Raw genomic sequence first — 27,810 nt, 5'->3', positions numbered from 1 at the left:
CAGATGCCCTTCAATAGATGAATGGATAAAAAAAATGTGACATTTATACACCACGGAGTATTATGCAGCACCAAAAAATGACAAAATCATGGAATTTGCAGGGAAATGGCGCTAGAGCAGATTATGCTAAGTGAAGCTAGCCAATCCCTAAAAAACAAATGCCAAATGTCTTCTTTGATATGAGAGCAACTAAGAACAGAGCAGGGAGGAAGAGCAGGAGGAAATGATTAACATTAAACAGAGACATGAGGTGGGACGGAAAGGGAGAGAAAAGGGAAATTGCATGGAAATAGAAGGAGACCCTCATTGTTATACAAAATTACATATAAGAGGTTGTGAGGGGAATGGGAAAAAAACAAGGAGAGAAATGAATTACAGTAGATGGGGTAGAGAGAGAAGATGGGAGGGAAGGGGAGGGGGGATAGTAGAGGATAGGAAAGGTAGCAGAATACAACAGTTACTAGTATTGCATTATGTAAAAATGTGGATGTGTAACCGATGTGATTCTGCAATCTGTATTTGGGGTAAAAATGGGAGTTCATAACCCACTTGAATCTAATGTATGAAGTATGATATGTCAAGAGCTTTGTAATGTTTTGAACAACCAATAAAAAAAAATACAAACAGATAACCAAAAGATCTCAAGATATAAGAAAATCTCCAATGTGAGATGACAAAAACCAAACCAAACCAAAACACAAAAAAGCCCCCCAAGACTATTAATAAAAGGAGAAGCAGAGATGATGCAGGAAATGAAAGAAATGCAAACAAACAAAACTTCACACTTCTACAGGCTAGACAACCCAAATTAAAAATGTACAAATCCTTAGTCATTTCACACACTAGAATTAATCATACTGAGAAACTCATCTGTATGTGTTCATTCATAGATCACTGTTTATAGTGATGGTTAAAGTCTAAAACAACTTAGATTTATATCAACTGATGTCTAAATACATGATTCACATGACAAAATAATATGCAGCCATTAGTAATGTAGTTATTAAATATAATAATAATTTATATTGTTACAGATTGATCTCAGGTTATCTTGGTGGGTGAGAAAATGCAAAGTACAAAATCATGTAGTGTGCTACCATCTGTGTAAAGAAAAAAGAAAGAAAAAAATATTCCTTACTTGTACATTATTACAAAATACTGCTGGAATGATATATAAGAAACGAATACAAATTATGACTATAGAGACACAAAGGGGCTCATAGAAAGGCAAAGTAGTGATGGAATTTTTTCACTGTATATCTTTTATACTTTTTGATTTGTAATAATGTAAACATAGTAATGAGTAAAATATTAAACTAAAAATTGATAAAAAACTGAAGCTTTTTATTTTTAACTTTTGCAGTGCTGGGGACTAAATCCAGAGCCTCACCCATTCTATGCTAGTGATCTACCACTGAGTAATACCCCAAACTCCCAATACTATAGCTTTTGATCCCCAAATTCCAATTCTAAGTAGCTTACACTACAGTATTACTTCAATAATATATTACTTCAGTATACAAGCTGGAAGACACATTTCTAGGTTGATCAATGCAGTATTATTTGAATAGTAGGAAAGTCAGGAGCTACCCAAATGTCTGTGAATTGAGGACTTTAAAAAATCCACCAAGACTCATATCATGAAATATGCGGCAGCAAATAAAAAATATAGTACATATATGGATAAAGAGAGGTATTTAGGACATACTATTTAGTGAATAATATGTACAGTATAGTTTTACTTCAAGTAAAAAATAAAAAGTAAAATTTATGAATGACAACACATGTATAGAAAAAGTACAGAAGTAAACTGTTGCGAATATTTAAATTTCAGAGGGAAGAGATAAAGGGGAGAGTAAAGAATGATTTAATTTGGGCTGGGGATATACTCAGTTGGTACAGTGTTGTTTGCCTCATATGCACAAGGCCCTGGATTCAATCCCCAGCACCAAAAAACAAAAACAAAAACAAAAACAAAAACAACAACAACAATGATTTGATGTTATACTTCTAAAATTTTAATTTGTTATGAGTATATACTTGCAGATTATTCATAGACCTAAGAATGAATTATTTAAATAAAAAAGAAACCCTTCATATCAATAGGCTCACAGATAATAGAAAGACATTACAACCATAATATGAAATGATGCTATGAAAAAGCGAGAGTAATTTTTTAAAATATTTTTGTTTTTAGTTGTAGATGGATACCTTTTATTTATTTATTTTTAAAAATATTTATTTTTTTAGGTGTAGATGGACACAACATAGTGCCTTTATTTTTATGTGGTGCTGAGCACCTTGCATGTGCTAGGTGAGTACTCTGAGCCAAAACCCCAGCTCCAGTTGAGTGTAATTTTTATAGGGTATCCAACAATAATTAATTTACCAGAAAAAAATGGAAGATGAAGTTGGTAAGAAAAATATGAGGGAGAAGAGACTATAAAAAGAGATTATGATGGCTGGTTTTGTAACCTGATAGTTCTTGTTCAAATCCCTGATTTGGTGGTTACTAATTGTTTTGTTTGCAAAATAAGAGTATTTGCTTACAGGATCCATACTGTATGTTGGATATCAAGACCAGACCCTGGATTATAGTAAGCACTTAGAATTGGTGGTTCTTCTTTTTTAAAAAGATATATATAGCAAGAGCATTAACTGGGAAGGATTAATTGAGACCCACACAAGTTCCAGAAAGAAAAAAAGGAAAAAAGCAGAGGGCAGAACTGTCAAAGAAATAATATAAGAAAATATCTCGGAATGAAGAACTGTGAATTTTCAGACTGAAAGAGCCCATCACAAGCCTGGTGCCATGACACACACTTGTAATCCTAGCAGCTCTGGAGGCTGAGATAGGAGGATTGTGAATTCAAAGGCAGGCTCAGCAATGGTGAGGAGCTAAGCAACTCAGTGAGACCCTGTCTCTAAGGAAAATACAAAATAGGAATGGGGATGTGGCTCAGTGGTTAAGTGCCCCTGAGTTCAATCCCCAGTATCCCCCGCCCCCGCTGTCCCCATAAGAGCCTATCACATGTCCTGCTCAATGAATGAAAAAGACCAAGGATAATGAGATGATCCTAAAAACTTCCACAGTCAGAACTAAATAGTACAGGTTATATATAGACAAAGGAATAAGAACTTTGCAGAACTGTTCATAAGGGCAACAATGCTGATTCTCTTTCTCCCCCCCCACCTCCCATCTTTCCTTCCTCCCCCCACCCACTTGAGGTACTGGGGATTGAACCTAGGGGCACTCTGCTACCGAGCCATATCCCCAGCCTTTTATTTTGTGAGACAGGTTTTGCTAAGCCCCACAGGCTGATGTCAAACTTATGATCTCCTGTCTCAGTCTTCAGCGTTGCTGGGATTATAGGCATGTTCCATTGCATCCTGCCTGAGAAAGTGATTTTCATCCTAGAATTTTGCATGTAGCCATATCAATCATATTTTTGAAGGAAAAATGCATGCATTTTTAGATATATTAGGACTCAAAGGTTACTTCTTGGGTATTACTGCTTTAAAACTTATTAATAAAACAATGGTTAACCAAACACATCAAAGGATGTTAACTTTGTAACAACTAGAGAGAGGCAATAGTTCAAAATGGAACACAAGATGGGGAAGAAACTCTCCAGGAAAATAGGAAATAAAAATACAAAGCAGGAGACCTAATAGAATATAAGATGGAGCATCTGGATGGACTTCAGGACAGATAGATGAATATTATTATTAATATTATTATTATTGATGGGGTCTTTTTTTGTTGCCCAGGCTGGCCTCAAACTCACAATTCTTCTGCCTCAGCCTCCAGAGAAACTGGGATTATAGACACACCCAGCTAGGATATAGATACTTTTTAAAAATGAAAAACATAGCAATAATTAATACACAAGCTTTACAAGAAATGTAATCTGGATAAACTAATTACTTTACCATTGAGTGATAGTGATCAAATCACAGTCAACAATGATTATATTGATTTAATTAAAAATAGTGGTATAACCATATTGAGATACTGGAGTAGGGAACTGTTATGTGGGAGAATTTCATTTAAGCATTTAATGAGAGCTAACACTGATACTAAAGAAGCAAAATTATTAGCACATTTGTTAGAAACACATTGATGCTCACCAAAACAATCAAAAGAAACTTCTAGAGAAGACTGTTCTTTACTACTTGCATTTTTAACCATGTGGATATATTGCTTTTGTGTGTGTGTGTGTGTGGGGGGGCAATCCCAAATAAAGATAAGTGATTAAAATGATATATGTTTGGGCTGGGGTTGTGGCTCAGTGGTAGAGCACACGCCTCTCACATGTGAGACCCTGGGTCCGATCCTCAGCACCACATAAAAATAAATAAAGATATTGTGCACATGTATAATTAAAAATGGACATACATGAAATAGTTAAAAAAACTGATGGAAGGGACTTGAGGTAGAATATAAAAACTTGGCTTCTAACAAGTAATTGGGAAAATAGAAGAGGAAGAAAAAAGTACTTCAAATGGGAAAACCAGAACTAACCAATTAGACTTAAAACTTCCTACAGACATACATTATTTTGTAATTACTGTTTGATACCCTATGTAAACAGAACTTAATACTGCTTAAATGAATGCTGAATAAAGGCAATATTTTAAGCATTAAATATACATCATTATAGGAAAACAAGAACAGGATAATAACTAGAAAGACAACACATTTTTATTTTTTAATTTTATTTTTTTAATTTTTTTTTTTAGTTGTAGTTGGACACAATACCTTTGTTTTGTTTATTTATTTTTATGTGGTGCTGAGGATCAAACCCAGTGCCTTGCATTTAGGGTAACAACTGAGACATTTTAACTATTAATATAAGCCTAAATTGTAAAATCTTAAAATCCTAACTTCCAAGATAATAGTATTGGGAGGTGGTGCCCTTTGGAAGGTGAATTAGAGATCACAAGAGCAAACCCTTTATTACAGGAATTAGTGACCTTATAAAAGAGACCACAGTGAGAAAATACCATATATGAAAAAGTATACTCTCAGCAGAATCTGATCATGCCAACATTCTAATTTTGGCCTTCTCAACCTGCAAAATGGTAAGAAATAACTTTCTGTTGTTTATTTTAAAAATTAAGATATAGTGAAGGCTTGGTAAATGCTACTCTACAATTTTTAATTTTTTTAAATTTTATTTTTTTATAGGGGTCTCACTGTGTTGCCTAAGCTGGTCTCAAACTCTGGGCTCAAAGGATCTTCTCACCTTCGCCTCCTGAGTGCTGGCAGTGTAAGTTGGTACTACATACATGGCTTTAGAATTTTTAATTTTGCAAATTCTACTTTTAGAAAAAATATTTATTTTTTAGTTTTAGGTGGATACAATCTTTATTTTACTTTTATGTGGTGCTGAGGATCGAACCCAGTGTCTCATGCGTGCTAGGCAAGCACTCTACCTACCACTTGAGCCACAACCCCAGCCCAAATTCTAATTTGAATTAAAAAAATTTTAAAAGAGGAAATTCTGAAAGTAATTTTTAGAATAGGAATTAATGAAAAAGGAACCTGGCCCTGAAGTCAGAAAACATGGGTTCAGTCAGGTGCAGTAGCACATGCCTGTAATCCCAGCAGTTTGGAAGGCTGAGGCAGGAGGATTACAAGTTCAAAATCAGCCTCACCAACTTAGCGAGGCCCTAAGCAACGTAGAGGGACTCTGTTTCAACAATAATAACAAAACAACAACAACAACAAAAAGGCGGGGTTGGTGGGGGGGCACAGGGAGGATGCTAGGGATGTAACTTAGTGGTTAAGCACCCCTGAGTTCAATCCCTGGTACCAAAAAAGAGAACATGGGTTCAGATTTGTCTAAGGCAATTTACTTCTCTAGGCCATGACTTCATCCATAAAGGAGCACTAATCTTTGCTACCACCTACCTTAAATAGATGTTACAACATTAATCAACAATTATACATATAAAAAACCCTGTCAATTATGCACATATGACCTAGATTTTAGATAGACATAAAGCGTTATTTATGTTATTTAACTCATGACATGCTCAATATTTAAGTAAAACAAATGTTGCCAGAATGTTTATTTCTGCCTTCCATGTTCTACTAAGAGTTTAATCTACATTGATGAATACAATAGAAATTGCAAACTTAGTAGGTAAGCATGAAAGTGTCTCACACACTACAAATTATATACAAACTAAAAAATTAAAACATTCATATTCCTTAAAATATCAGATTAAAAAAAAAGATTTAGAGAGAATATTTACATACCAGATAATATTGTAGCTAAAGTTGTCAAGTTTACAAATCTGAAGGCTTTGTGTTTCTACCCAAAGCAAACAGACCTTCAGGACTGATAAAAGAGGCTACATGTTACATAATAAGAAATCCATTCAGGATGAATACCAGTCTCTGTCTGTCATGCAGTAGGAAAAAGTAGCAGAGCTGTGATTGCTTCTACCTCTGTTGCTATCATGTGTTTGCATATACCAGTTTCTGGATTGGTTCATTCCACCAACTTTGTGCATGGGTTAAGATTTTAAAAAAGAAAAATTTTTAGATAAAAACTTTAGAAAATAATGTAATCCACCTCAACCAAAATGATACATAAAAAGTAAGACTAAAAGGATAGACAAGTGTATCTATCAGATAAGACACCTAGAAAGGCTCACAAATATTGATACCAAGGAATCGAGGGTAAAATACATTAAATATGACACAGCATCATTTTTTTGTTGACAAGAGGCAATAATTATAATAAGCATATAAAATTAGGCATTTTTTTAGTTAAATAGCCCTAAAATCTATAAAGCACAACTCATTCAAGATACTATCAAGAACTGAGAGAGAAACATCCTTTTTGTCAGAGATAAGCACACTATTCATCCTCAACTGATTAAACAGACAAAAAGAAAGTATTTTTTGGTGTAGAATTTAGAAAAGTTAAAAATACAAAAAGCATATTTAGTGGATATTAATAGAATATACAGTTTGTGATAAAGACAATGTCTAAAAATATTTATAAAAACTGATAATTGTTAGACTAGAAGTAAACCTAAATGTTAAAAATTAAAAATTAAGCTATATTCTCTGATCATAATATATAATCAGAAATTAATAAGAAGTATGAAACAGGGTGAAAAATTATACTTCTTACTAATTTAGAAGAAAGAAGAAATAAAAACTATACACATTACTAGAAAATAATGGCAACTGTGTAACAACCCATACCTGTGGGTGTAGTCAAAACTATAATCAGAGGAAAACTGGCAGATATAAATATTCATATCTTAAATGTGAAAGAATGAAAAATAAGCATTCCATTTAAATAGTAAGAAAAAAACCAAGAAAATCAGGAAAAATAAACAAACAAAAAGGCACCTAATAAGTAGGAAAAAAGGATAATAAAACTGTTATACCAATCTGATTTCCTTAAAAAACTCAAACACCAGCAAGATAAATGACAGCTAAGTGAAATTTGAAAAATGTTGGGGAGAGGTGATAAGTACAAATGCCCCAAACCAGAAATTTAAAAAAGCAATTAATAGATATAGAAGATTAAATTTATGAAAGTAGTATATGTAGTCCTATTGTAATATGTTAAAAATATAATTAATCCTAAACCCCCCCCCCAAATTGCCAAAACTATAAAAATTTAACCAGAATAAAACATAAAATATTTTCAAAGAACTACCTCCAACAAAGGCTCCAGGCCTAGATGGGTTTTATAGTTCAATTCTTTAAAACTTTCAAGAACAAATAATACCATGCTATATAAACTGTTACAGAGCACAGAAAATTAGAGACAGAGTTCCAAATTCATTTTACAATGTTGACTTAACCCTGATACCACAACCAGACGAGCACACAAAGAGAAAAAACAAATTACAGACCAAATTTACTTATGAAATCCTAAATAATATACTTTAGTACAAAAATCAATAGCACAAAAGTATATGTCTACACGTGAGAGCCTTTATTTTATGAATAAAAGAAGAGGTTATATTAGATAATATCTTTATAAAATGTATCATGTTAATAATTCAAAGCAGCATCACTGCAAAATAATCTCCAAAGATGCTATTTTTGGTCAAGTATAAATGATACATCTTTAATATCAGAAAACTTACTGAAGAGGCAACAATACCTATATTGTTACAGTTAAAGTTGGGAGGAAATTCTATAGAATGTAGTAACAAAATAAAGACAATGAAGAAGATACCCAGAATAAACTAACAAAAAAAGTCAATAGTTACAACTAGAAACAGAAATAAACAACAAAAAACCCTCCCAAGTAAATGTTAACAAATATAGGTTTCCTATAAACCCAAACAAAGCAATAGTAAAACAATAGGAAAATATATTTTTATAATATAAATAACATAATAAAAAATTCCTAAGGGATAAATATAACAAGAAAAAACTGGACTTAATCAAAGGAAACTTCACTGATAGGCATGAAAGAAAGACATAAATCAAGAAATATTGGGCTGGGGTCATGGCTTAGTGGTAGAGCACTTGCCTCGCATGTGTGAGGCACTGGGTTCAATTCTCAGCACCATATACAAATAAATAAAATAAAGGTCCATTAACAACTAAAAAATGTTAAAAAAGAGAAATATTTACAGGCTGAATTTTTCTGAAGTAAATTTTTACAGTTAATACATTTGAATCAAAACTTGTTTTGGGTTTTTGTATCTAAAATTAGAAAAGTGACTCACAAATTCCCATGAAAAAAGTAACTGTTCAAAAAATAAACCAAGGAAAACTGTGAAAAGAAGGATATAGAGGAAAGACTGGTCTTTTACTGGCTATTTCAACATTTAATGGCTGAAACATCTACACGGTATGGTACTGGCATAAGAACAGAGAACATAAAGAAGATTGAATATAGGAGGCTCTAATGATGAAACAAAAGGGTTATATATGAAAAGTGAAACAAAAAATACCTAAGATGAGTATTCAGCATCTAGTGGCATGGGTAAGTTCTTTCTACATACATTAGCAACATTATAAGCTACGAAGTTCATTAATCAGAGTTATATAAATTGAACTAAAATTAATTCTTGAAAAACATCGACATTTTAATATTATCTAATATATACAGAGGTTCATAAGCATTAAGAAATAGACATGTAAAAGAAGAATGAACAGAGAAAAAAAATGCATTTAGTGAATAACAAAGAAAATAAAAACTGTAACATGTTTAGCCAGTAATCCCAATTCTAATTATCTAAACTAAATTATTATCAAGTATATTCACTGCAGTGTTATTTATAACTGCCCATCCAAGAATTACATAAGTAGCAGGGCTAAATTTGGTAAAACAAGAATATAAACATAAAAGAAGATATTAGAAAAATTAAAAGAAAATAAATTAAAGTCTAAGTTTTAGGTAGTGAGATTGATACTGTGTTACTTTTAATCCTTACACATTTATAACTATCTGCTAAAATTTTCATAAAAACATATTACTTTCATAATTAGAAAAATAATATAAAAATACCTCAATGATTATTTTCATAAGCACATGACTATCAGAATTCAAAAGTTCCAACAAGGAAAAAAGCTTACAATGACTTGTAAATTAAACTATCTTTGCATGTAAAATTCCTTGAAACTGTTAAATTCTATTAAGTCTTAATTAAACAGGAAAACATGGCTAAAAGAAGCTAGTCATTACTCCATTAGATTACATAATTGTTTTTTCCTCAAAGTAATTTGGATTTTAAAGACTGTGGAAGGGATTGATTTTCATATAAATATATCTAAACAATGAAATATAAAAGCATTCATACCTAAAAGGAATGGCTTTAAAAACATTTCATATTAATAACATCTTTCTTTTTTCAGTGAATGTTTCAGAACAGAATCAATTTGAGACTATTCATTCTATTAGGGTTTTATTCAGGAAACTTCATTCAGGCACTCCAAATAGGAAAACAAATATTTTCTAAAAGGCCTTTAGGAAAGGACAAAATTCTCTCAAAATCTTCACTAATAAGTATTTTTTGTGTCCAAGTGGAATCTATTCTTCTATGATTTAAAATTGTTTTGAAAATAAAATATATAGTTACGTTCTATTTTGCTTTCTTCAGTAAACATTTAAAAACTTTTTTTTTTGTTTTTTGTAGGTACCAGGGCTGGAACCCAGGACCTCTTTACCATTGAACTTTACTATGGTCATATTTCAGCAGATGTTGGATGTTGTCTCTATTAGTGAGATGAAGGGTTGTATAGTGGAAGAACATCACTTAAAGGACATATAAATATTAGACCATTATAAAAATGTCATATATTCATTTGCCTAATTTGTTTTTTGGGAAACTTGTAAGATATCTTTGGATAATTAGTTCTTCAACATTTCCTATTGCAGACAATTTTTATAATTTTAAAACTAAAACCTCATGCATCTTCAATTGCTACATTTAATAGATGAAACAACTTACAGAAGGAGTAGCTAAAATACTTGCCTTATAAGTTTTCTGACAGAATTTATTTTCTTCATTTTCAATTTAGGGTTTAATACATTAACACATGAGTTTGCCTGATAGTCATAACCTTTTTCTGAATTAAAATTTGCTTCTTTTGAATTCATGCATATATGTATACGCGTGCTTTTGGGCTGGGGATGTGGCTCAAGCGGTAGCGCGCTCGCCTGGCATGCATGCCGCCCGGGTTTGATCCTCAGCACCACATACAAAGAAAGATGTTGTGTCCGCCGAAAGCTAAAAAATAAATACTAAAGGGGCTGGGGATGTGGCTCAAGCGGTAGCGCGCTCGCCTGGCATGCGTGCGGCCCGGGTTCGATCCTCAGCACCACATACAAACAAAGATGTTGTGCCCGCCGATAACTAAAAAATAAATAAATAAATATTTAAAAAAAAAAAACAAATACTAAAATATTCTCTCTCTTTAAAAAACAAAAAATTTTTGCTTCTTTTGAATTCATGCATATATGTATATGTGTGCTTTTACATTTATATTTTCCTTGATGTGGACAGGACTGCATTGGTCTTATTCATCTTATCTTTAGAACTTATCACAGGTCTGTACATAGTAGATTCAATAGATTATTGTAGACTGAGAGAATGATCGGCTTGGATCACATGCATTCACTCAGAGTTTTAATCTTTTTAAAGAGAAAAAATAAAAACAAAAACACACCGGAAGTTCTTCAGTTTATCTTTGTTCTCTTTATTATTTCAGATATTTTTCCCTAATCTTTTTCTTCAGCTTCATTATGTTTCTCTTGGTGACAAGATATTTATTTTTTATTTTCAGTTGTAGATGGACACAGTATCTTAATTTTATTTATTTTTATGTGGTGCTGAGGATTGAACCCAGTGCCTCACATGTGCTAGGCAAGCACTCTACCACTGAGCTATAACCCAAGTCCATAATAAGATTTTTGAATAAGAAAGTTTCCTTTCTAAACATCAATGATGAATAAATGTAGTTTTTTTTTTATACAGCAGTGTTTTTATTTCCAAATTATTCTTAAAGCTATTTAAAAGTCACCAAATGTAGTTTCTTTGCATTGTCTTACACTGGTTAATGACAGCACTTACTTGATACTTTTCTCCCAAATTGTATAATTATAACACATTAATGCCTGTTTTGACATTTCAATAACCAGAACATTCTGGTTTTATTTATTTTGCCAAAATAAATTTTCTCCCTTTCAAATCAATTATAAAAATGTTAAACCAGCTTGGAGTTATCATCTATTGACTTTTATCTAGAAGGATCCTTCAGCCTCCATGTTTTTGTTACCTGTATTTAAATAAATTATCTGTATAATTACATCTTTTGAGTGTTTAAATGCACAAGTCATTGAACTCATCTTTGAATAAATAATTCACAACCTTCTTTAGTTGGTATGGAGGATTAAAGAGTCTTGGATTCATGATAAGGACCTTTAGGAAGTCCAAGTAAAATTCATATTTTGCTTTTTCCTTATACATTGACTTATTTGTTGCCTTCCACTATTCCTCCAATCCCATTTCTTGTCATCCTTAAGAACTATATGGGAATCCATTGATCTATGCCATTGTCCCTTTCCCCTCAGACATTCTGAAGTAATCTAGAAACATCCTTTTATTTGATAATTTTGCCCTGTACTACATACTACCACAGAGGCTTGGAGCTGGAAGAAATCTTGGAGAGTTCTACTAAGAACTCCTATATATCAACTTGAGATATTTATAACAATGATTTTTTTAAACAAAGCATTGTAGCTACATATAGTGCTTAACCTCTTTAATATAGTACAGAATGCCTTATACATATAATACTTACTTGTATTCATCATAGACTTCCTGTTTGGGCAGTGAAGTCTCAGGATGTTCCTCTAGGGTATTCCGAATCCAGGAAAAGGCATGCATTTGCTGTGCCCGACTAGATGACATGGCATTCTGATCACTAATCATAAAATAAAAATATGTTTAAGCTAAACTAGACAGCAAATTCAATGATAATTTCTGAGCCAGACCTAAAAATTCCACTAAAGAACTATGTGCAAACACATCACAAATGAGTAAACCAAAGTTAGGATATATAGTAGATACCCAAATTGTCCATCTCTGGTTTCACAAGGTAGGATCAAACTGAAATTATTGTTATAGTTTCATCTCTTCTATGGTTTCTAGAGTGGAATAGGTAGTGAAGTAATGACAACATAAGGTATTTGTTTGGGCCAAAATTATCTCTAAATGGATATTTGCTCACTTATTCATTTCAGTTACCTATAAGAATAATTTATTTAATTTCGAAGAAGATACTGAAGAAATTTCTAGTATATAAAATAACTAAAATAGTTATGCAGCATGGTCTGAGGTAAGACAGAAAAGGTAAAAGTAACAGAATTTTCATTCTGTTTTTTTTATGCACAATTTTAAAGTAATAGATTGCTGAGAATAGCATGAATGAATGAATTTTAAGAAATACTTAAAAGGCTAAGAGGAGTACTTCCCTCCACAGTTTATAGATGAGACAATATATTTTTTTAAATTTTTATTTGTTCTTTTTAGTTATGCATGTCAGTAGAGTCTATTTTGATATATTTATACAAATATGGACTACATCTTATTCTAGTTAGGATCCCAGTATTATGGATATACACAATGTTGAGATTCACTGTGGTGTATTCATATTTGTACATAGGAAAATTATGTCAGACTTATGCCACTGTTTTTCCTATTTGTATCCCCACTTCCTTCCCTTCAGTCCCCTTTGTCTAATCTATTGAACTTCTATTCTTCCCTTCTTCTTGTGTGTTAGCATCCACATATCAGAGAGAACATGTGCCTTTAAGACTTGAATATTTTTAATGATGAAACTAATCACTTAAAACAATTTACATTTATCATAAATTCATTCTATACCAGTAATTTCTTTTACATTCTGTAATGTGCTTACCTGATAATGTTAAAAATAAAACACAAAAAAGCAACTTACACTTTATTCCTCAAAATACTTATCCATTTATTCTTCGCTTTTCTGTTTAATTTTCACAATTTCTCAGACTGCACAAATTCATCTGTCTATAAAACTTAACCCAATTGCATTTCACAGTATTTATTCAGTTGCACAAACGAATGAGTAGAAACTGCAGTTAAATACTTTCCCAAATAGCAAAGACTAAAATGATCTACTGTTTTGCTGTTCTGTTTTCTAATTATTTTAGGACTATTTTAAAATATTAACAACCAGAATATATATATCATGCCTAAATCCTAAGGTTGTCCTAGAAACAACCTAATTATAGTAAAGACAAGAATAGATATACCTTTTCTCTCCATTGCTGAGACCAGAAGGCAGTTGAAGGTAGAGGTAGAGTTTCTCTAGGTCTGTAAACTTCTCAACTTCTTGCTGGTTATAAAAGATTATAAAGAAAGATCATTTAAAAAAATGTTTGTTTTCATCCCAACAAAATTTACTAACATCTACTCTTAAAAGACATTGATTCTCTAAATTTAAACCAGATGAAATTAATTGCCTGCTAATCAAAACAAAAATCTAGGCTTTTCCCCTCATCAATGAAATAATACAAATAAGTTGATATTTTTATAAAATATAAAAAGTTAACAGAAAAGGTACTTCCTTATTAATACTTAAAGGTACAAATAAAAGTATAGATCGATGCTTAAGAGAAAAAGTTTCTCATTTTTAATTATATTTAAATAAGGACAGTTTTATAATATTGCAGGACAGGTACTAGACCAGAAGCCAAGAGAAACATTCATTAGTTAATCTAAACATGAATTTAACTGGCTCTGGCTGCGGCAAATTTTCCTTACAACTGTGAAATGGATGAGAGGATTTCTAGGATCTTTTTCTAATTCTCAAATACCTAGAATATGTGACTGCAGATGCTGCTATTATTACCTGTGGAGTGAACTGAGTTAAAACACTGAGATGAAACCAACAACCTTTTCGGGACTATGAAGATGTAATTATTCTTTGATTTGCAACAATGGCTGCTACTTAGAGAACCTATTTGTAAGATTCTCTACTACTATTGTCCTGCAACTATGTCATTTTGTCTATAAATGTACCCTATAAAATAATTTCTGCATTGTTTTTTATAGCTTTGTTTCCCAGATGAGTTTGCCAAATAATAGCTTCAAATGTAACATAAATCTTATTACAATAAAAGTATCCAGAGCAAAATTTTGGTAGCTTAATTCAAGTAAAACTCCACTGCAATGGAAAATGTGGACAGATTACTTAATAAAGCACAGATTAAACACTGATCCAATTTTTGTAAAGTTTTTAACTGAGCTTATTCATATTCATCAAAATTTACCCACAAAAGTTTAAGTCTGAGAATTCATTCAAGAATGATTTAGTCTGTCAATTATATGCAAATAACTCCTGAATATATACATGACAACAGAATGTATTTTGACACATTATATATATATAGGGAGTATAACTTATTCTAATTAGGATCTCATTCTTTGGTTGAACATGATGTGGAGATATATTGGATGTGTACTCATATATGAACATAGGAAAGTTATGTCTGATTCATTCTACTGTCCTTCCTATTCCTGTCCCTCATCCCTTCCCTTTATCCCCCTTTGTCTAATCCAATGAATTTCTATTCTTCCCTCCCTTCCCTTATTTTGCGTAAGCATCCACATATCAGAGAGAACATTAGTAGGCCTTTGGTTTTGGGGGACTGACTTATTCACTTAGCATGATAGTCTCCAGTTCCATCCATTTACTGGTAAATGCCATAATTTTACTAGCTCTGCATTTTAATGCCATCGTCCATGAGTATTTTCCAATTAGCTTTTGCCTCAATACTAATAGATTTACATGCATACCCTATATAGCTCTCAAAGAAAACAAACATACCAGACACATTCCCTTCTTAAGTGTTAACATCACTTTTCTCTAATTCCTAGAGTGTTTAATTTTGAAGTATGCTTAATTCTGTTCTTCATGGTACATTCCATACCAATCTTTTATTTAGACCTCTAATTCTTTGCCCAATATTTTTCTAGTCTCTTTATTTTCACTGGGACTACAAGATGTTTAGCTGTCTTACTTTCAACAATGAAGGAGAATTAATTTACTCATTAGTTTACTCATTTTGTTTTGTTATGTTTCACAAATTATGTAAGATAACTCTGAACACATATTGTATATCATGAATTAGACAAAGACTGAACATAACAAAGCACAGATAAATAACACATTAATAAGATTCTTGCCCTTAAGGACTTACAATGATATTTATGTTATTAAAATGTCTAAATAGCTGGTTTCCTTGCTTCCAACCTCTTCTCACTGTAATCTGTCTTAAATATGGTTCCTAAAATATTTTTTGTCATATACTATCAACTCTTCCCACTTAATCCCAACAATGACTATCATATTAAATCCAGGAAGGCTATGTTATAATAATAAAACATGTTATTATGAGCAAAGTCTGAGAAAATATAATAATGTGATTTCTGATAATTAATAATAAAAATATGTTTTATACTGTTGACAAAACCTGGAATTCTATATTTTCAAATTTTATGTACATTGGAGAAAAGAATAGAGAAAAAAAATCCAGAATAGGGAATAAATTTCAGAAGATATTCCAAATTAGGATAAAGAACCAAAGAGGTGGGCTGGTGGAATGTAGCTCAGTGGTAGAGTGCTTGACTAGCACATGTGAGGCATTGGGTTAGATTCACAGCGACACATAACATAAAATAAATAACATAAAGGTATTGTGTCTAATACTAAAACAAAAAACAAAAACAAAAACAAACAAAAAAACCCCCAAACCAACCAACCAACCAAACAAACAAAAAAACAAAACCCCAAAACCAAACAAACAAACAGAACCAAAGAGATGACTGAAAGGAGAATATATATAAAGTAGCTTTGAAAAAGATCAAACTCGGTGTCCTACTATTATTTTTTTACTACTTCAAACAATAAGAACTTGTAAATATTCTACTACTGTTTCATTTGCTATTTGAGGTTCAACACACAGAAGAAAAAATATGAACAGTAGCATATTTTATAAAAATTTTTATAAAAATTCTACGAAGCAAATAGGAACAAAATTACCCAAGTATGTACTGATGGCATTCTATTCCAGCAAGGCTGGGGTCCTCACAAAGGTTTCCGATTTGGGGCATACTATGCCATTCACTGCTAATCACTGGCTTCTCAAACAATGCTGGCTAATCTAGGTGAAGACTTTAACGTTCCTTGATTCTCTAGGCAAGAGTATCATGTGCCAAGTGTGGTCAACATCAGATTATTTGATATGCCTTGTAAAAAATTTAAATGTAAGAATAAAAATCTAACATTCCATGCTGATTTACTGACAATCAAAAAGAAATATGTTTGTCTGAATTTGTGAAATTAAGGATAATGGTGCTCTACTCTTTTATTTAGAGTACTACATAAGAGACCAACTCATAAATTTGTAAAAATTATAAAATTCTGAGGGCTGGAGTTGTGGCTCAGAGGTAGAGCGCTCACCTAGCATGTGTGAGGCCCTGGATTCGATCCTCAGCACCATATAAAAATGAAATAAAGGTGTTGTGTCCACCTACAACTAAAATGAAAAACAAATATTTTAAAAAATTATAAAATTCTGAAAGTCAGTTATAATAGAGGAATACAGTACTGACACATACTAGAATACATAGGGATCCTGAAAACACACTAAGTCAAAGAAGCCAGATGTAAGGGGCCACATATTGTATGACTTTAGATGAAATATCCAGAATAGGCAAATCTACAGAGACAGAAAGTAGACTAGCAGTTGCCAGAGGCTCGGGGGGAGGGTGTATGATGCTTAATGCGAATAGGGTTAACAATCAGGGAAATGAAAATGTTTTGGAACTAGACTGAGGCGGTAGTTGTAAAACATTGTGAATGTACTAAATATGATCAATGCTAAATTTTATGTTGAGTAATTCACAATAAAAAACATTTAAGACATACATCACTGGGTTCGATTCTCAGCACCACATATAAATAAACAAAATGAAGGTCCACATATCTACATCTTCCCTTGTCTTAAAAGTTTTCATTTTCTTGAGTTGAAGAAAAAATGTTCTCAAAGCAAAGATATGAAAGAAAAGATTTCAAATTTAGGGGGAACCTCAAATATTTGCTAATTTGTTGATCAAGTTAAGTGATAATTTTGTACAAAAAAATGACAGGCTAGGAAAAAGGCTCTTCCCTGTAATTACAAAAGCTTTCATCCACACATTTAGAACGGTACTTAACTTATTTTGAAATTTCAAATGATGGTAACACCAAGAGTATATTTACACTTATCCCAACGGGACATGGGCTAAAAAAGGTTGAGAGCCAGTTTAGAAGTATATAGCCTTGTTGTTCTCATCTACTTTAACTTAAAAAACAAACTAGTTAAAAATTCAACTCCAGAAAATTTTTACACATGATCCTACAATAGATCTTTTTTTTTTTTTCTGTACTCTGGGCCATAGTATTTACTCTTGAAAGTGTTCAGTTTATACTTAATTACTTGCATCTACTGATTGTTTTAAATAATCCTTTCTAGGATGTAGTCATACTTTCCCACTCAACTAGATTAAAGACCTGTTTTGTTCAATTCAATCCCCCTTTGAGGCAGATTCTGAAAGGTAAAATGGAGCTAGATAGCAAATATTTCAATACCCTATTTATTTATTTTTTAAAATTAAACCCACTAAATATCAAAGCAAGCAGAGAGAAGCAGAAAAGGTATTTAAGTATCACTATTCATATTTAAAGGATGCAAACTTTTTGTCATTCATCTTTCTTTGACTTGATCTTTTTAATAGCATATACAACAAACAATATCCTATGGAACAAAAGCAGTTTGTTAATTTCTCTATTGAAAGACAATTACCACAAAGTTGCACTATTTCAAATAGTGCTGCAATGAAATCCTTATTTTTGTCTCCCATGTCCTTCTGTGAGAGTTTCTGTGTAAAATACGTGCCTAAAACTAGAAATAATGGGTCATAACAGTTGCATATCTTTAACTTTATTATTTTTGAATTTCTTCTTAAAACTTATGGGTATAAAAATTATCTACGATGGATGATAAGCTGACTTTTTTCATACTATTTATCATTTGAGTTTTAACAGAGAAGCTCTCAAACTTCAGCTTGCATCACAATCACGTGGTGAGCTAGATAAAATAAGGATTGCGGGGCCCTACCTCCTGATTTTCTCAGTCAGTAGATCTGAAGAGAGAGCATGAGAACTTGATTTCTTCTTTTTTTTTTGTATGCTATCATTTTAATTTTAATTAAATAGATAATTTCATATTATATAGAGAGCAAGTCCATCCACTCATTGTTGATAATATTTTAGAAATATTTTCTATAAAAAGTTTAGTATTTGATTGGGAATTAGTCCATTATAACATAACTTCTACAGGTACAGAGTTCCCATCCTCACTCCCATTCTTATTAACTTTGAGAAATTTTAAAAATACAGAAAAGTACAAAATATAAGACAAGATATCCATATACCACAATCCAGAACTAGCCAGTATCTTCGTATATTTACTTGCAGTCTTCAAGAGAAATGGATCTTTATATATAAAAAGCTGAAGCCCCCTCCCCACCCTACCTCCCTTACTTATTCCCTACCCCTCTCACTCTTCACAGGCTACCACTATCAAAAGTTTGGCCTGTATTTCTCCATTTCAAAAACGTTAACATACACGTTTGTATTCATTACCAATATAAAGTACTAAATTTCATGAAGTTTTAATTCAAATTTACAAAGTCACTATATGTATCATCCTGCAACTTCTTTTTCCCCCTCAATGCAATTTTTTTAGATCCTTCTGTTAATAACATGTGGATCTCATATTTGCATTTTGCGGATGTATAGTGTCACATCATAAGAACTTCTTTTTGTTCCTGATGAACAATTAAGTTGTTTCCAATATTTGGCTACAAATCAAGCCACAGTAAGTTTCCTGGTATCTCCTGAGCATATACACTCACAAGTAAAACTGCTAAATATTTTTAAATTTGTTAAGAAGAAGGAAAGTTTCCCTACTCCAAAGGTCACAGCCACTTTAGTGCATGGCTTTTGTATCTTTCAGTCTTCAATTCCCATGAATTTTGCTTGTGTGTTCATGGTCTATTTTCTTTCCCCTTCAGAGAACAAATTACCTCCAAATAATTTTTTAAAATAGTCCCATATTTTCTCATCTGATGGATTTCTTTAATATTGCAAGTTCTACTAAATGCATAGGTCTCTTTCTAGAATCTCTTTCTCTCTGCTGAAGCAATACCAGATTTTTATTACTTATAGATGATCATAGCATCTGTTTTTGTCTCTTCCTTTCTAACACAACTTATTACACAGGTGAAGAACTTCACATCTATACTGATGGAGTAATAGGCCTGTTTTCTGTTCCAATTTTAATGGAAATGTCTATTGTTTCAGCATTACCTTTACCATTGACTGTGGAGTATTTTTTTATTGGCAGTCTGTTTATCATATAAATGTCTTCCTCTTCAATATGAATTTTCAGTGTCCTCAAAGTTGTTAACATTTGTGTAAGTTCCCTTCATTTGTGGTACACTGCCTCAGAATGACTTTATGATATATAAATTTTTGATGTGTTCCCATCTTGAAGATATTCATAGGGTTTTTAATGAGTATGAATTTTCTGATGTCTAATATGGTGTGATTTCTGGCTGAAAGCTTTCCCACATTCACTGCACTGGTAAGGTTTCTTACCTGTATGTATTCTCAAATGCAGAGCTAGGGTTGAGAATTGAGAGAAAGCTTTTCCACATTCATTACATCCGTAGGGTTTCTCACCTGTTTGGCTTCTTACATGTACAGTGAGAGATGAACTCTGAGAGAAGGCTTTTCCACATACATTGCATTCATAAGGTTTATCGCCTGAATGAATTCTCACATGCACAATAAATGATGTTCGTTGAGAGAAGGCTTTTCCACATTCATTACATTCATAGGGTTTCTCTCCAGTGTGAATGTTTTGATGCTTTATGAGGTACTTCTTCTGGCCAAAAGCTGTTCCACACTCATTACATTTAAAGAGTTTCTCTCCAATATGAATTTTCTCATGCTCAGTAAGATTTGATTTCCCACTAAAGGTTTTCCCACACTCCTTACACTCACACTCCTGTGTGAGTTCTCTGGTGTCTCATAAGGTTGGACTTCTGAATGAAAGCTTTCCCACAATCTTTGCACTCAAAAGGTTTCTCTCCAGTGTGGATTTTCTGATGAGTAAGGAGGTTTTCTTTCTGGCTGGAGGATTTTTCACAATCATTACATTCAAAAAGCTTCTCTCCAGTATGAGTATTCTGATGTTTAATGACATACTGCTTTTGGCTAAAGGCCTTCCCACATTCATTACATTCAAAAGGTTTCTCTCTATTATGAAAAAGCTCATGCTCAGTAAGATTGGATTTGTGGCTGAAGACTTTCCCACATACCTTACAGGCAAAGGGGCTTTCCCCACTATAAATTCTCTGCTGACTGAGGTGTGACATCTGAATGGAAGCTTTCCCACATTCACAAGGTTTCTCTCCAGTATGAATTTCTTGATACACGAGGATTTACTTTTGACTGAAGATATTTCCACATTTCTTACATTTAGAAGGCTTCTCTGTATGACCTCTCAAATGCAGAGGAATGGAAAAGATTTGTGAGAAAATTTCATCATCTAGCTAAAGGCTTTTCAATACTCTTTAGAAGCACAAGGTTTCCCTTCAGCATGACTTCTATGTTCAATGAAATGTGATATGTGGGTAAAAGTTTTCCCACATTCAGTAAACTCATAAGGTTTTCCTCCAGTATGAATGCTCTGCTATCAGATGCTATATCACACTTTTTATACTGAAGGCATTTCACACTGCTTTACACTTACAGGGGGATATTACCATAAGAAATAAGCAGTGGTAGAGAACACCCAGCTAGTAAAATTGGAGACTCAACTACATACCTTCCCTTATGGTTAGGTCTAAACGGTTTCAACCTAAAACTTCAAAAATGTTTCCTTAAAGAAATGAGGTTGAGCAAACAAAGGATTTTTCCAATTTTCTTATATTCACATCCTTTTTTCCTCAGTCTGTAGTTTGATGAACACAACTTGCCTCCCAAGTCTTGTTGCTTCTCTATCTGTTCATCATCTTCTCAGGCTTTTTCTGACAAGACTTCTTTTCCACTTTTTTCCCACCATCCAGTGGATCTTCTTGCTTCAGTGGAGGATCATACAGTTTGGTCTCTTTATCACCTGCACTGGGCAATTCCTCTTGAAGAAATCTACTTTAGAGAGAGTCCTGCGCGCCACGTGGACCAAGAGACCGTCCTGACCCGCGGACAAAGACCAAAATCGAGAACTTGAATTTCTAACAAGTTCCCAGGCAATGCTCTTGTTAGTCAGAGGATTGTGTTTGAAAGAACACTGTTCAAGGAACTGCCCTTTCAGATTTTTTGCATATTTAAAATTGGGGATATTTATCATGCAGTCATGTACACTAATCCTCTAGTGGTTATATGTGCTCCTAGTTGTTGTTTGCCAATTCATTTTGGAGTCTTTTGACACAGACAAGTTTTTTCATTTCTGGGCAATCAAATGTGTCAATATCTATTCATAATTTGAGATTTCTGTGTTTTGTCTTTGAAATCTTCATTGTAATATCTTAAAGATACTATCTTTATTCTTTTAGGTTTAAAAAACTTTTTTTCATACTTAGTGTCTTAATTCCTCTGGAGTTTATTTATTTATTTATTTATTTTGGTAAGGTATAATAAAGTAGGAGCCTAATTAAATCTTCCCCACTAGTTTAGCTAATTGTTTCAGTTTTCATTTATTTAACATTTCACCCTTTTCCTATGGATATTTCATGCCACATGTATCACTGGATTCTTCTTTAGTACAGGTTAAAACGAATGCCAGGGGCTGGGGTTGGTGGCTCAGTGGTAGAGCGTTTGCCTGACATGAGACACTGGGTTTGATTCTCAGCACCATATATAAATAAACAAAATGAAGGTCCATTGACAACTTTCAAGACTTAAAAACATCTTCCTCTGAGGTGGAATTTAATTTAGAAAAAAGCCAAAGTTTTACCCTTAAATGAAAAGTGTATGAGTCATTGACTCTTCTAGAGAATGTCACAGAGAATTTTCATGTAAAACCATCATCTAGTAACTAATTAGTATAGTTAATAAAAGTCAGTTTGATGAAAATTTTACAAATCTAAGTTCAAAAGGCAAGTCTTTTACTGACAGATTAATAGGAAGAATATAAGGCCATACATTCATATACTGTTGGTGGGACTGTAAATCAGTACAATCACTTTGAAAAGTAGTATGGAGATCCCTCAAAACACTAGGAATAGAACCACTGTATGATTTAGCTATCTCATGCCTTGTATTTATTCAAAAGATCTAAAATCAGCATACTATGGTGATATAGCTACTTCAATGTTTATAGTAATGCAACTCACCATAGCCAAGGTATGAAGCCAGCCCAGGTGCCCATCAACATGAATGGATTAAGAAACTGTGTACATATAAATATCTACGTAATTAAGAATTGTGTGTGTGTATGTATATACATATGTATATATATATATATACATAATGAAGTTTTACTCATTAAGAAGAATGAAATTATGGCATTGGCTAGTAAATGGATGGAACTGGACATAATGCTAAGTAAAATTAGCCAAACTCAGAAAATTAAGGGTGGAATGTTCTTTCTCATATGTGGAAGCTAAAGCAAAGTAAGGGGTAAAAAGAAGGGTGTCAAATATCATAAGGATAGAGGAAAAATCAGTGTAGTAAAAGGAGATTGAGGGGAGGGAGGAGGGACAGGAAAGGGGAAGAAATGTGAAATGAACGACAAAATTATACTCTGTGCATGTATAAATACACTATAGTGATTTCACTTTTCTTTCTATCTTTTTATCTATTTATGTATTTATAAAGCACCAATTAAAATAAATAAATAAATGGAAGACCAGTAGAAGGAGAAGAATAGGAGAGGAAGGAGAGGAAGCAAAGAGGAGGCACTGGGGACTAAAAGGGAACAAATTAAATTCCGATGTATGATTATGCCAAAATGAATTCAACTATTATGTGTAACTATAATACACTAATGAAATCATTAAAAACAGAATACAGGACCTTTATATGTATACATGAACATATAATAGATGAATGAAGCCGCCACTACTTAAATTCAATTGACTTGATTCTTCAAATCCTCAAGCTGTAGGACACAGTGGTAAGGTATAGTGTACAGAATCAGAAGACATGGATCTGAGCTCAAGATCTGCCATTAGCTTTGTGATATCAGGCAAGTTGCTCGAGCTGTGTATTAGTTTTCAAAGCTGTAACACTGCTAAAATGCTTGTAAAATTCTTGTAATAAATAATAGTATTTTAAAATATATAATTACTTAAAATCAGATCTTTGGCAGAAGAATATATAATTCAAATTCTATCAAATATAGACTCTTATTTAAAAATGGTATGTCTTCTTAAAATTTTATTTTTAACTGGCAAGTAACTATATATATACTTATGGAGTATAAGTTGATGTTTATAGTGTGTAATAATTAAATAAGATTAACAAATTTAAAATCTACTCTTAGCAATTTTGAGACATACATTACTATTTAATATAGTCAGCATTCTGTGCAATATATCACTAATGTTTATTCCTCCCAACTGAAATTTTGTACCCTTTGATTAACATTTCTCCTTTCCCTATCAACCCTCTTCCCCAGGCTCTAGTAATTATTATACTACTGTTTACTTCTATGAGTTTAACCTTTTAAGATTCCATATATAGAGGACATCATGAAGCATTTGTCTTTCTGTGCCTGGTTATTATACTTAGTGTAATATCCTCCAAGTTCAACCATGGTGTCACAAATGATAGTATTTCCCCCTTTTAAGGCTAAATAGTATTCCACTGTTTATGTACCATGTTTTCTTTATTTATCTGATGATGGACACCTAGATTGCTTCCATAACTTTGTAAATAATGATTCAATGAACACAGGAGTAAGGTATCTTCATCTTTTTAAAATTGGTGCATTGTAATTATACATAATAGTGGGATTCATTATGCCATATTCACACGTGCATATACCATGATTTGACCAATCTCATTCTCCAGTACCTTTGTCTTCTCTTCCCTAATCTGTTCTACTTATCTCCTTTCTAGTATTATTATTTTAATTAGTGCATTATAATTATGTTATTTTTATCTGAAGAAATTAAGTAAGTTATTTATCCTATTTATCTCCACTAACTTGGGAGGTACATCAAGAGAAAAAAGCTCTTATATCTTACATGTGGGCATCAGACTTGGTTGCCAAGACAATGTTCTAGCAACCCTGACTTTCCTCTGGATGAATGTGGAAAAAGGTGGATATTATTAATCTCCCTGAGTCATAAAAATGCTGTCAAACTTAGAAAGTATTTCTGACAACAGTTGTGCTACTAGACAGAAAGGAATTAATACATGGAGCATGGGTCAGAAATTAAAAGGGTTTTCCAGGGTGGGCTAGTAACAAAATATGAAAATTTTCAGTTTTCTGTCATAAAGAAATAATGAAAACAATTGTCTTTTCAGATTATCTGCTTCTGAACTGTTACTATATATCAGAAGGATTGCAGAGAAACAGATAGGATTTTGAATTGTCTTATTACTAGAACTTAAAGACCTTTAAATATGTTTCCATTATTTACTGACACAGGACAAAGTTAAAAAGTAGTCTCAATGTTTTAGGGTGCATCTTGAAAGTGAAGCAACAGGTTTAAGCCACAACTACTCAAATTTTAATAAAAAATGATTCCTCCTATTTTTTGTCTGTCATGATGTTTCCTGTTTTGTGTGAGAATCTTTCCTCTGAGGTGTTAGTCTTTTATTTTTCCTTTAAAAAAAAAACAAGGTCACAGAACTGGGGAAGAGCATTAACAATGACAACTGAGGGGCTTTCATGAATATCTTTGGTGGTCAAATTAAGAGAGTTAGTACCTTAATTTCTAGAAGCAGTACTATTGAGACTTTGAAATACCTTTCAAAGAATGGCCAGGTGGATAATTGCTAAGTTTTGATGGAAGATGAGTAACCAGGATGTCCTGTACATAATTAGTCTATTAAACTTTACTTTTCAAACTGGTATCTATAAAATGTTTTAAAAAATGTTTTAACTTTGTATTTAGAATAGTCAGTTTAAAATCCATAAAACTAAATTATCCAGTTTGCTTCTTCAGTTATATTTGGAGGGAAAATAAAGACAATGATGGGATAAGCATGCTTGAATCTGCCTGTCCTTGATTGTGTAAACTACAAAAGCAAAACTTGAAAAAAATATTCCAGTTTTTCCCCAACCTAGGTGGTACTGACTCAAGACCACAGTTTCATTTTTTACCAGCATCAGTGATTTTTTAAATTTATTGACACAACATACCTGATACTATATTCTCTCAGGCCCCAGCAATTATTCTACAAGACCGAATAAGGAAGACAGAGAAACAGGTCAAGGTATGAGGGCTCCATTTTCCATGACTATTGTTTAGAATTTTGCATTTTCAGTTTCCAACCTTGTTATAAGAACCATGCGGGGTGGCAGGGGCATGTGATTTTCTTTTGAGGACTGCCTACTATGAACAATGTCAAAAGAAACTGTTTTTCTCACTGGGAAAGGTGGTGGCTGCTTGTAATCCCAGTGATTCAGGAGGCTGAAACAGGAGAATTGCAAGTTTGAGGTCAGCTTCCACAATATAGAGAGGCCCTAAGCAACTTTGTTAAGACTGTCTCAAAAATAAAAAATAAAAAGGGCTGGGATGGAATCCAGTGGTAAAGCACCCCTGGGTTCAATTCCCACTATCTCCACCCCCTAATTTGTTTTTCTATTCTCAGTTCTAGAAAATATAAATCAAATTATATTTTATTGTATTTGATTATTATGATAATTTAACCTTCTATTTATAAACTTACTGAACTAGGTGTTAAATGAAAGTGATTTAATTCTGTTCAAAATGTTCTGCTCTGAGAAGTTATCTTAATATAATTTTATTCAATATGAAAGACACCAGCTACTAGGGGACAGGGAAGGAAAAATGAACCACGGCAGCAAAACTCCAAATTTGTTTTTCACTCTTAAGTCTGCTGGATGACCTGAGAATTTATAGACATCTGAAAACAAACTAAAAAACAAAACAAAAAACTCCTTCAACTTGCCTAAACTACAATTAAGTCTGGCAAATCCTTGAGGAGCTGCTAGGTTAGCACTGGCCAATGCACATTCCAAGATATTTATGAGTGGATTCTGTGTATAATATTGTGAAGATTCTGTATATAAAATTAAGAACAGATTAAATTATGAAAGAAAAACATTAAGAGATTTGCCAAGGACATTCACTGTATTTAAACAATGCTCATTTTTATGAATGAGCTCTAAAGAATACTTTGGTTTTCTTAGCTACTTATATTTGCCTGCTCAATATTTTTAAAAAATTGAGTTCATAAGTTGATGGTAATAAAGAATAAATACAGGGGGCTGGGGTTGTGGCTCAGTGGTACAGAACTTGCCGCCTAGCATGCATGAGGCACTGGGTCTGATCCTCAGCACCACATAAAAATAAAATACAGGTATTGTGTTCACTTACAACTAATACATATACAAACACACACACACACACAGAGCGAGAGAGCGAGAGAGAGCGAAAGAAATACATGGGAGAATACTTTAAAAGAAAAAGAATAAATACAGGAAAGAAACACTCCAAGAAATTTCTTAGAGGACTTAATGACAGTCATTTCTATGGAGGACACTTCTCATAGTTAAGTTCTACAAAAGTGACCATAATGTAACATTTCTCTGATCATTCAGGTGAATTAAAAGATATTACTGTTGTTCCTGTACGCCATTTTAAAATACCCCAGGGTTCTACTAGTTGAGGATGGGGCCGGGGCATTAGCAAGAAAGATTTTAGTCACTATGTTTTTAACCTTTACAGAATGAAAAGAAAGGCCTCACAGACTAGCTTCCATTATGCTTTCCCAAACAACTGGATTTCAACTTGTTTTTTCAAGATTCTAAGCTACAGCATTAACAAAGATGTAGGCCACAGTGAGGAAAAGTTAAGTTTTTAATCCCTATCTCTCTGCTCCTAGTAACTATTTCTTCTTTTCTCCCAATTGCTTTAAACTTGAAATTATTTTAAATACAAAGATAGAATAGAATACTATAAAAATTAGTTTTCTATCAGAGCACACTTTGTATATTATATCATGCTTTAAAATATAAAGAT

The 27,810-nt window shown here is 32.7% G+C and overlaps 1 protein-coding gene across 2 annotated transcripts in view; it reads right to left on the bottom strand.

Annotated features, from left to right (window-relative positions):
- Rfx7 (regulatory factor X7) overlaps positions 1–27,810 on the bottom strand; it is a 126,905-nt gene that overhangs the window by 25,137 nt on the left and 73,958 nt on the right. For both annotated transcript variants that reach the window (XM_015480625.2, XM_048793199.1), the window contains exons 3-4: positions 13,788–13,870; positions 12,299–12,421 (exon numbers count right to left, since the gene is read on the bottom strand). In XM_015480625.2, the coding sequence (XP_015336111.1) occupies positions 12,299–12,421; positions 13,788–13,870 (206 nt within the window). The remainder of the gene's footprint in view (positions 1–12,298; positions 12,422–13,787; positions 13,871–27,810) is intronic.

This window comes from Marmota marmota, unplaced genomic scaffold (assembly GCF_001458135.2).
Source record: "Marmota marmota marmota unplaced genomic scaffold, marMar, whole genome shotgun sequence".
Classification (NCBI taxonomy): domain Eukaryota; kingdom Metazoa; phylum Chordata; class Mammalia; order Rodentia; family Sciuridae; genus Marmota; species Marmota marmota.
This window is presented reverse-complemented; position numbering and strand designations above follow the sequence as displayed.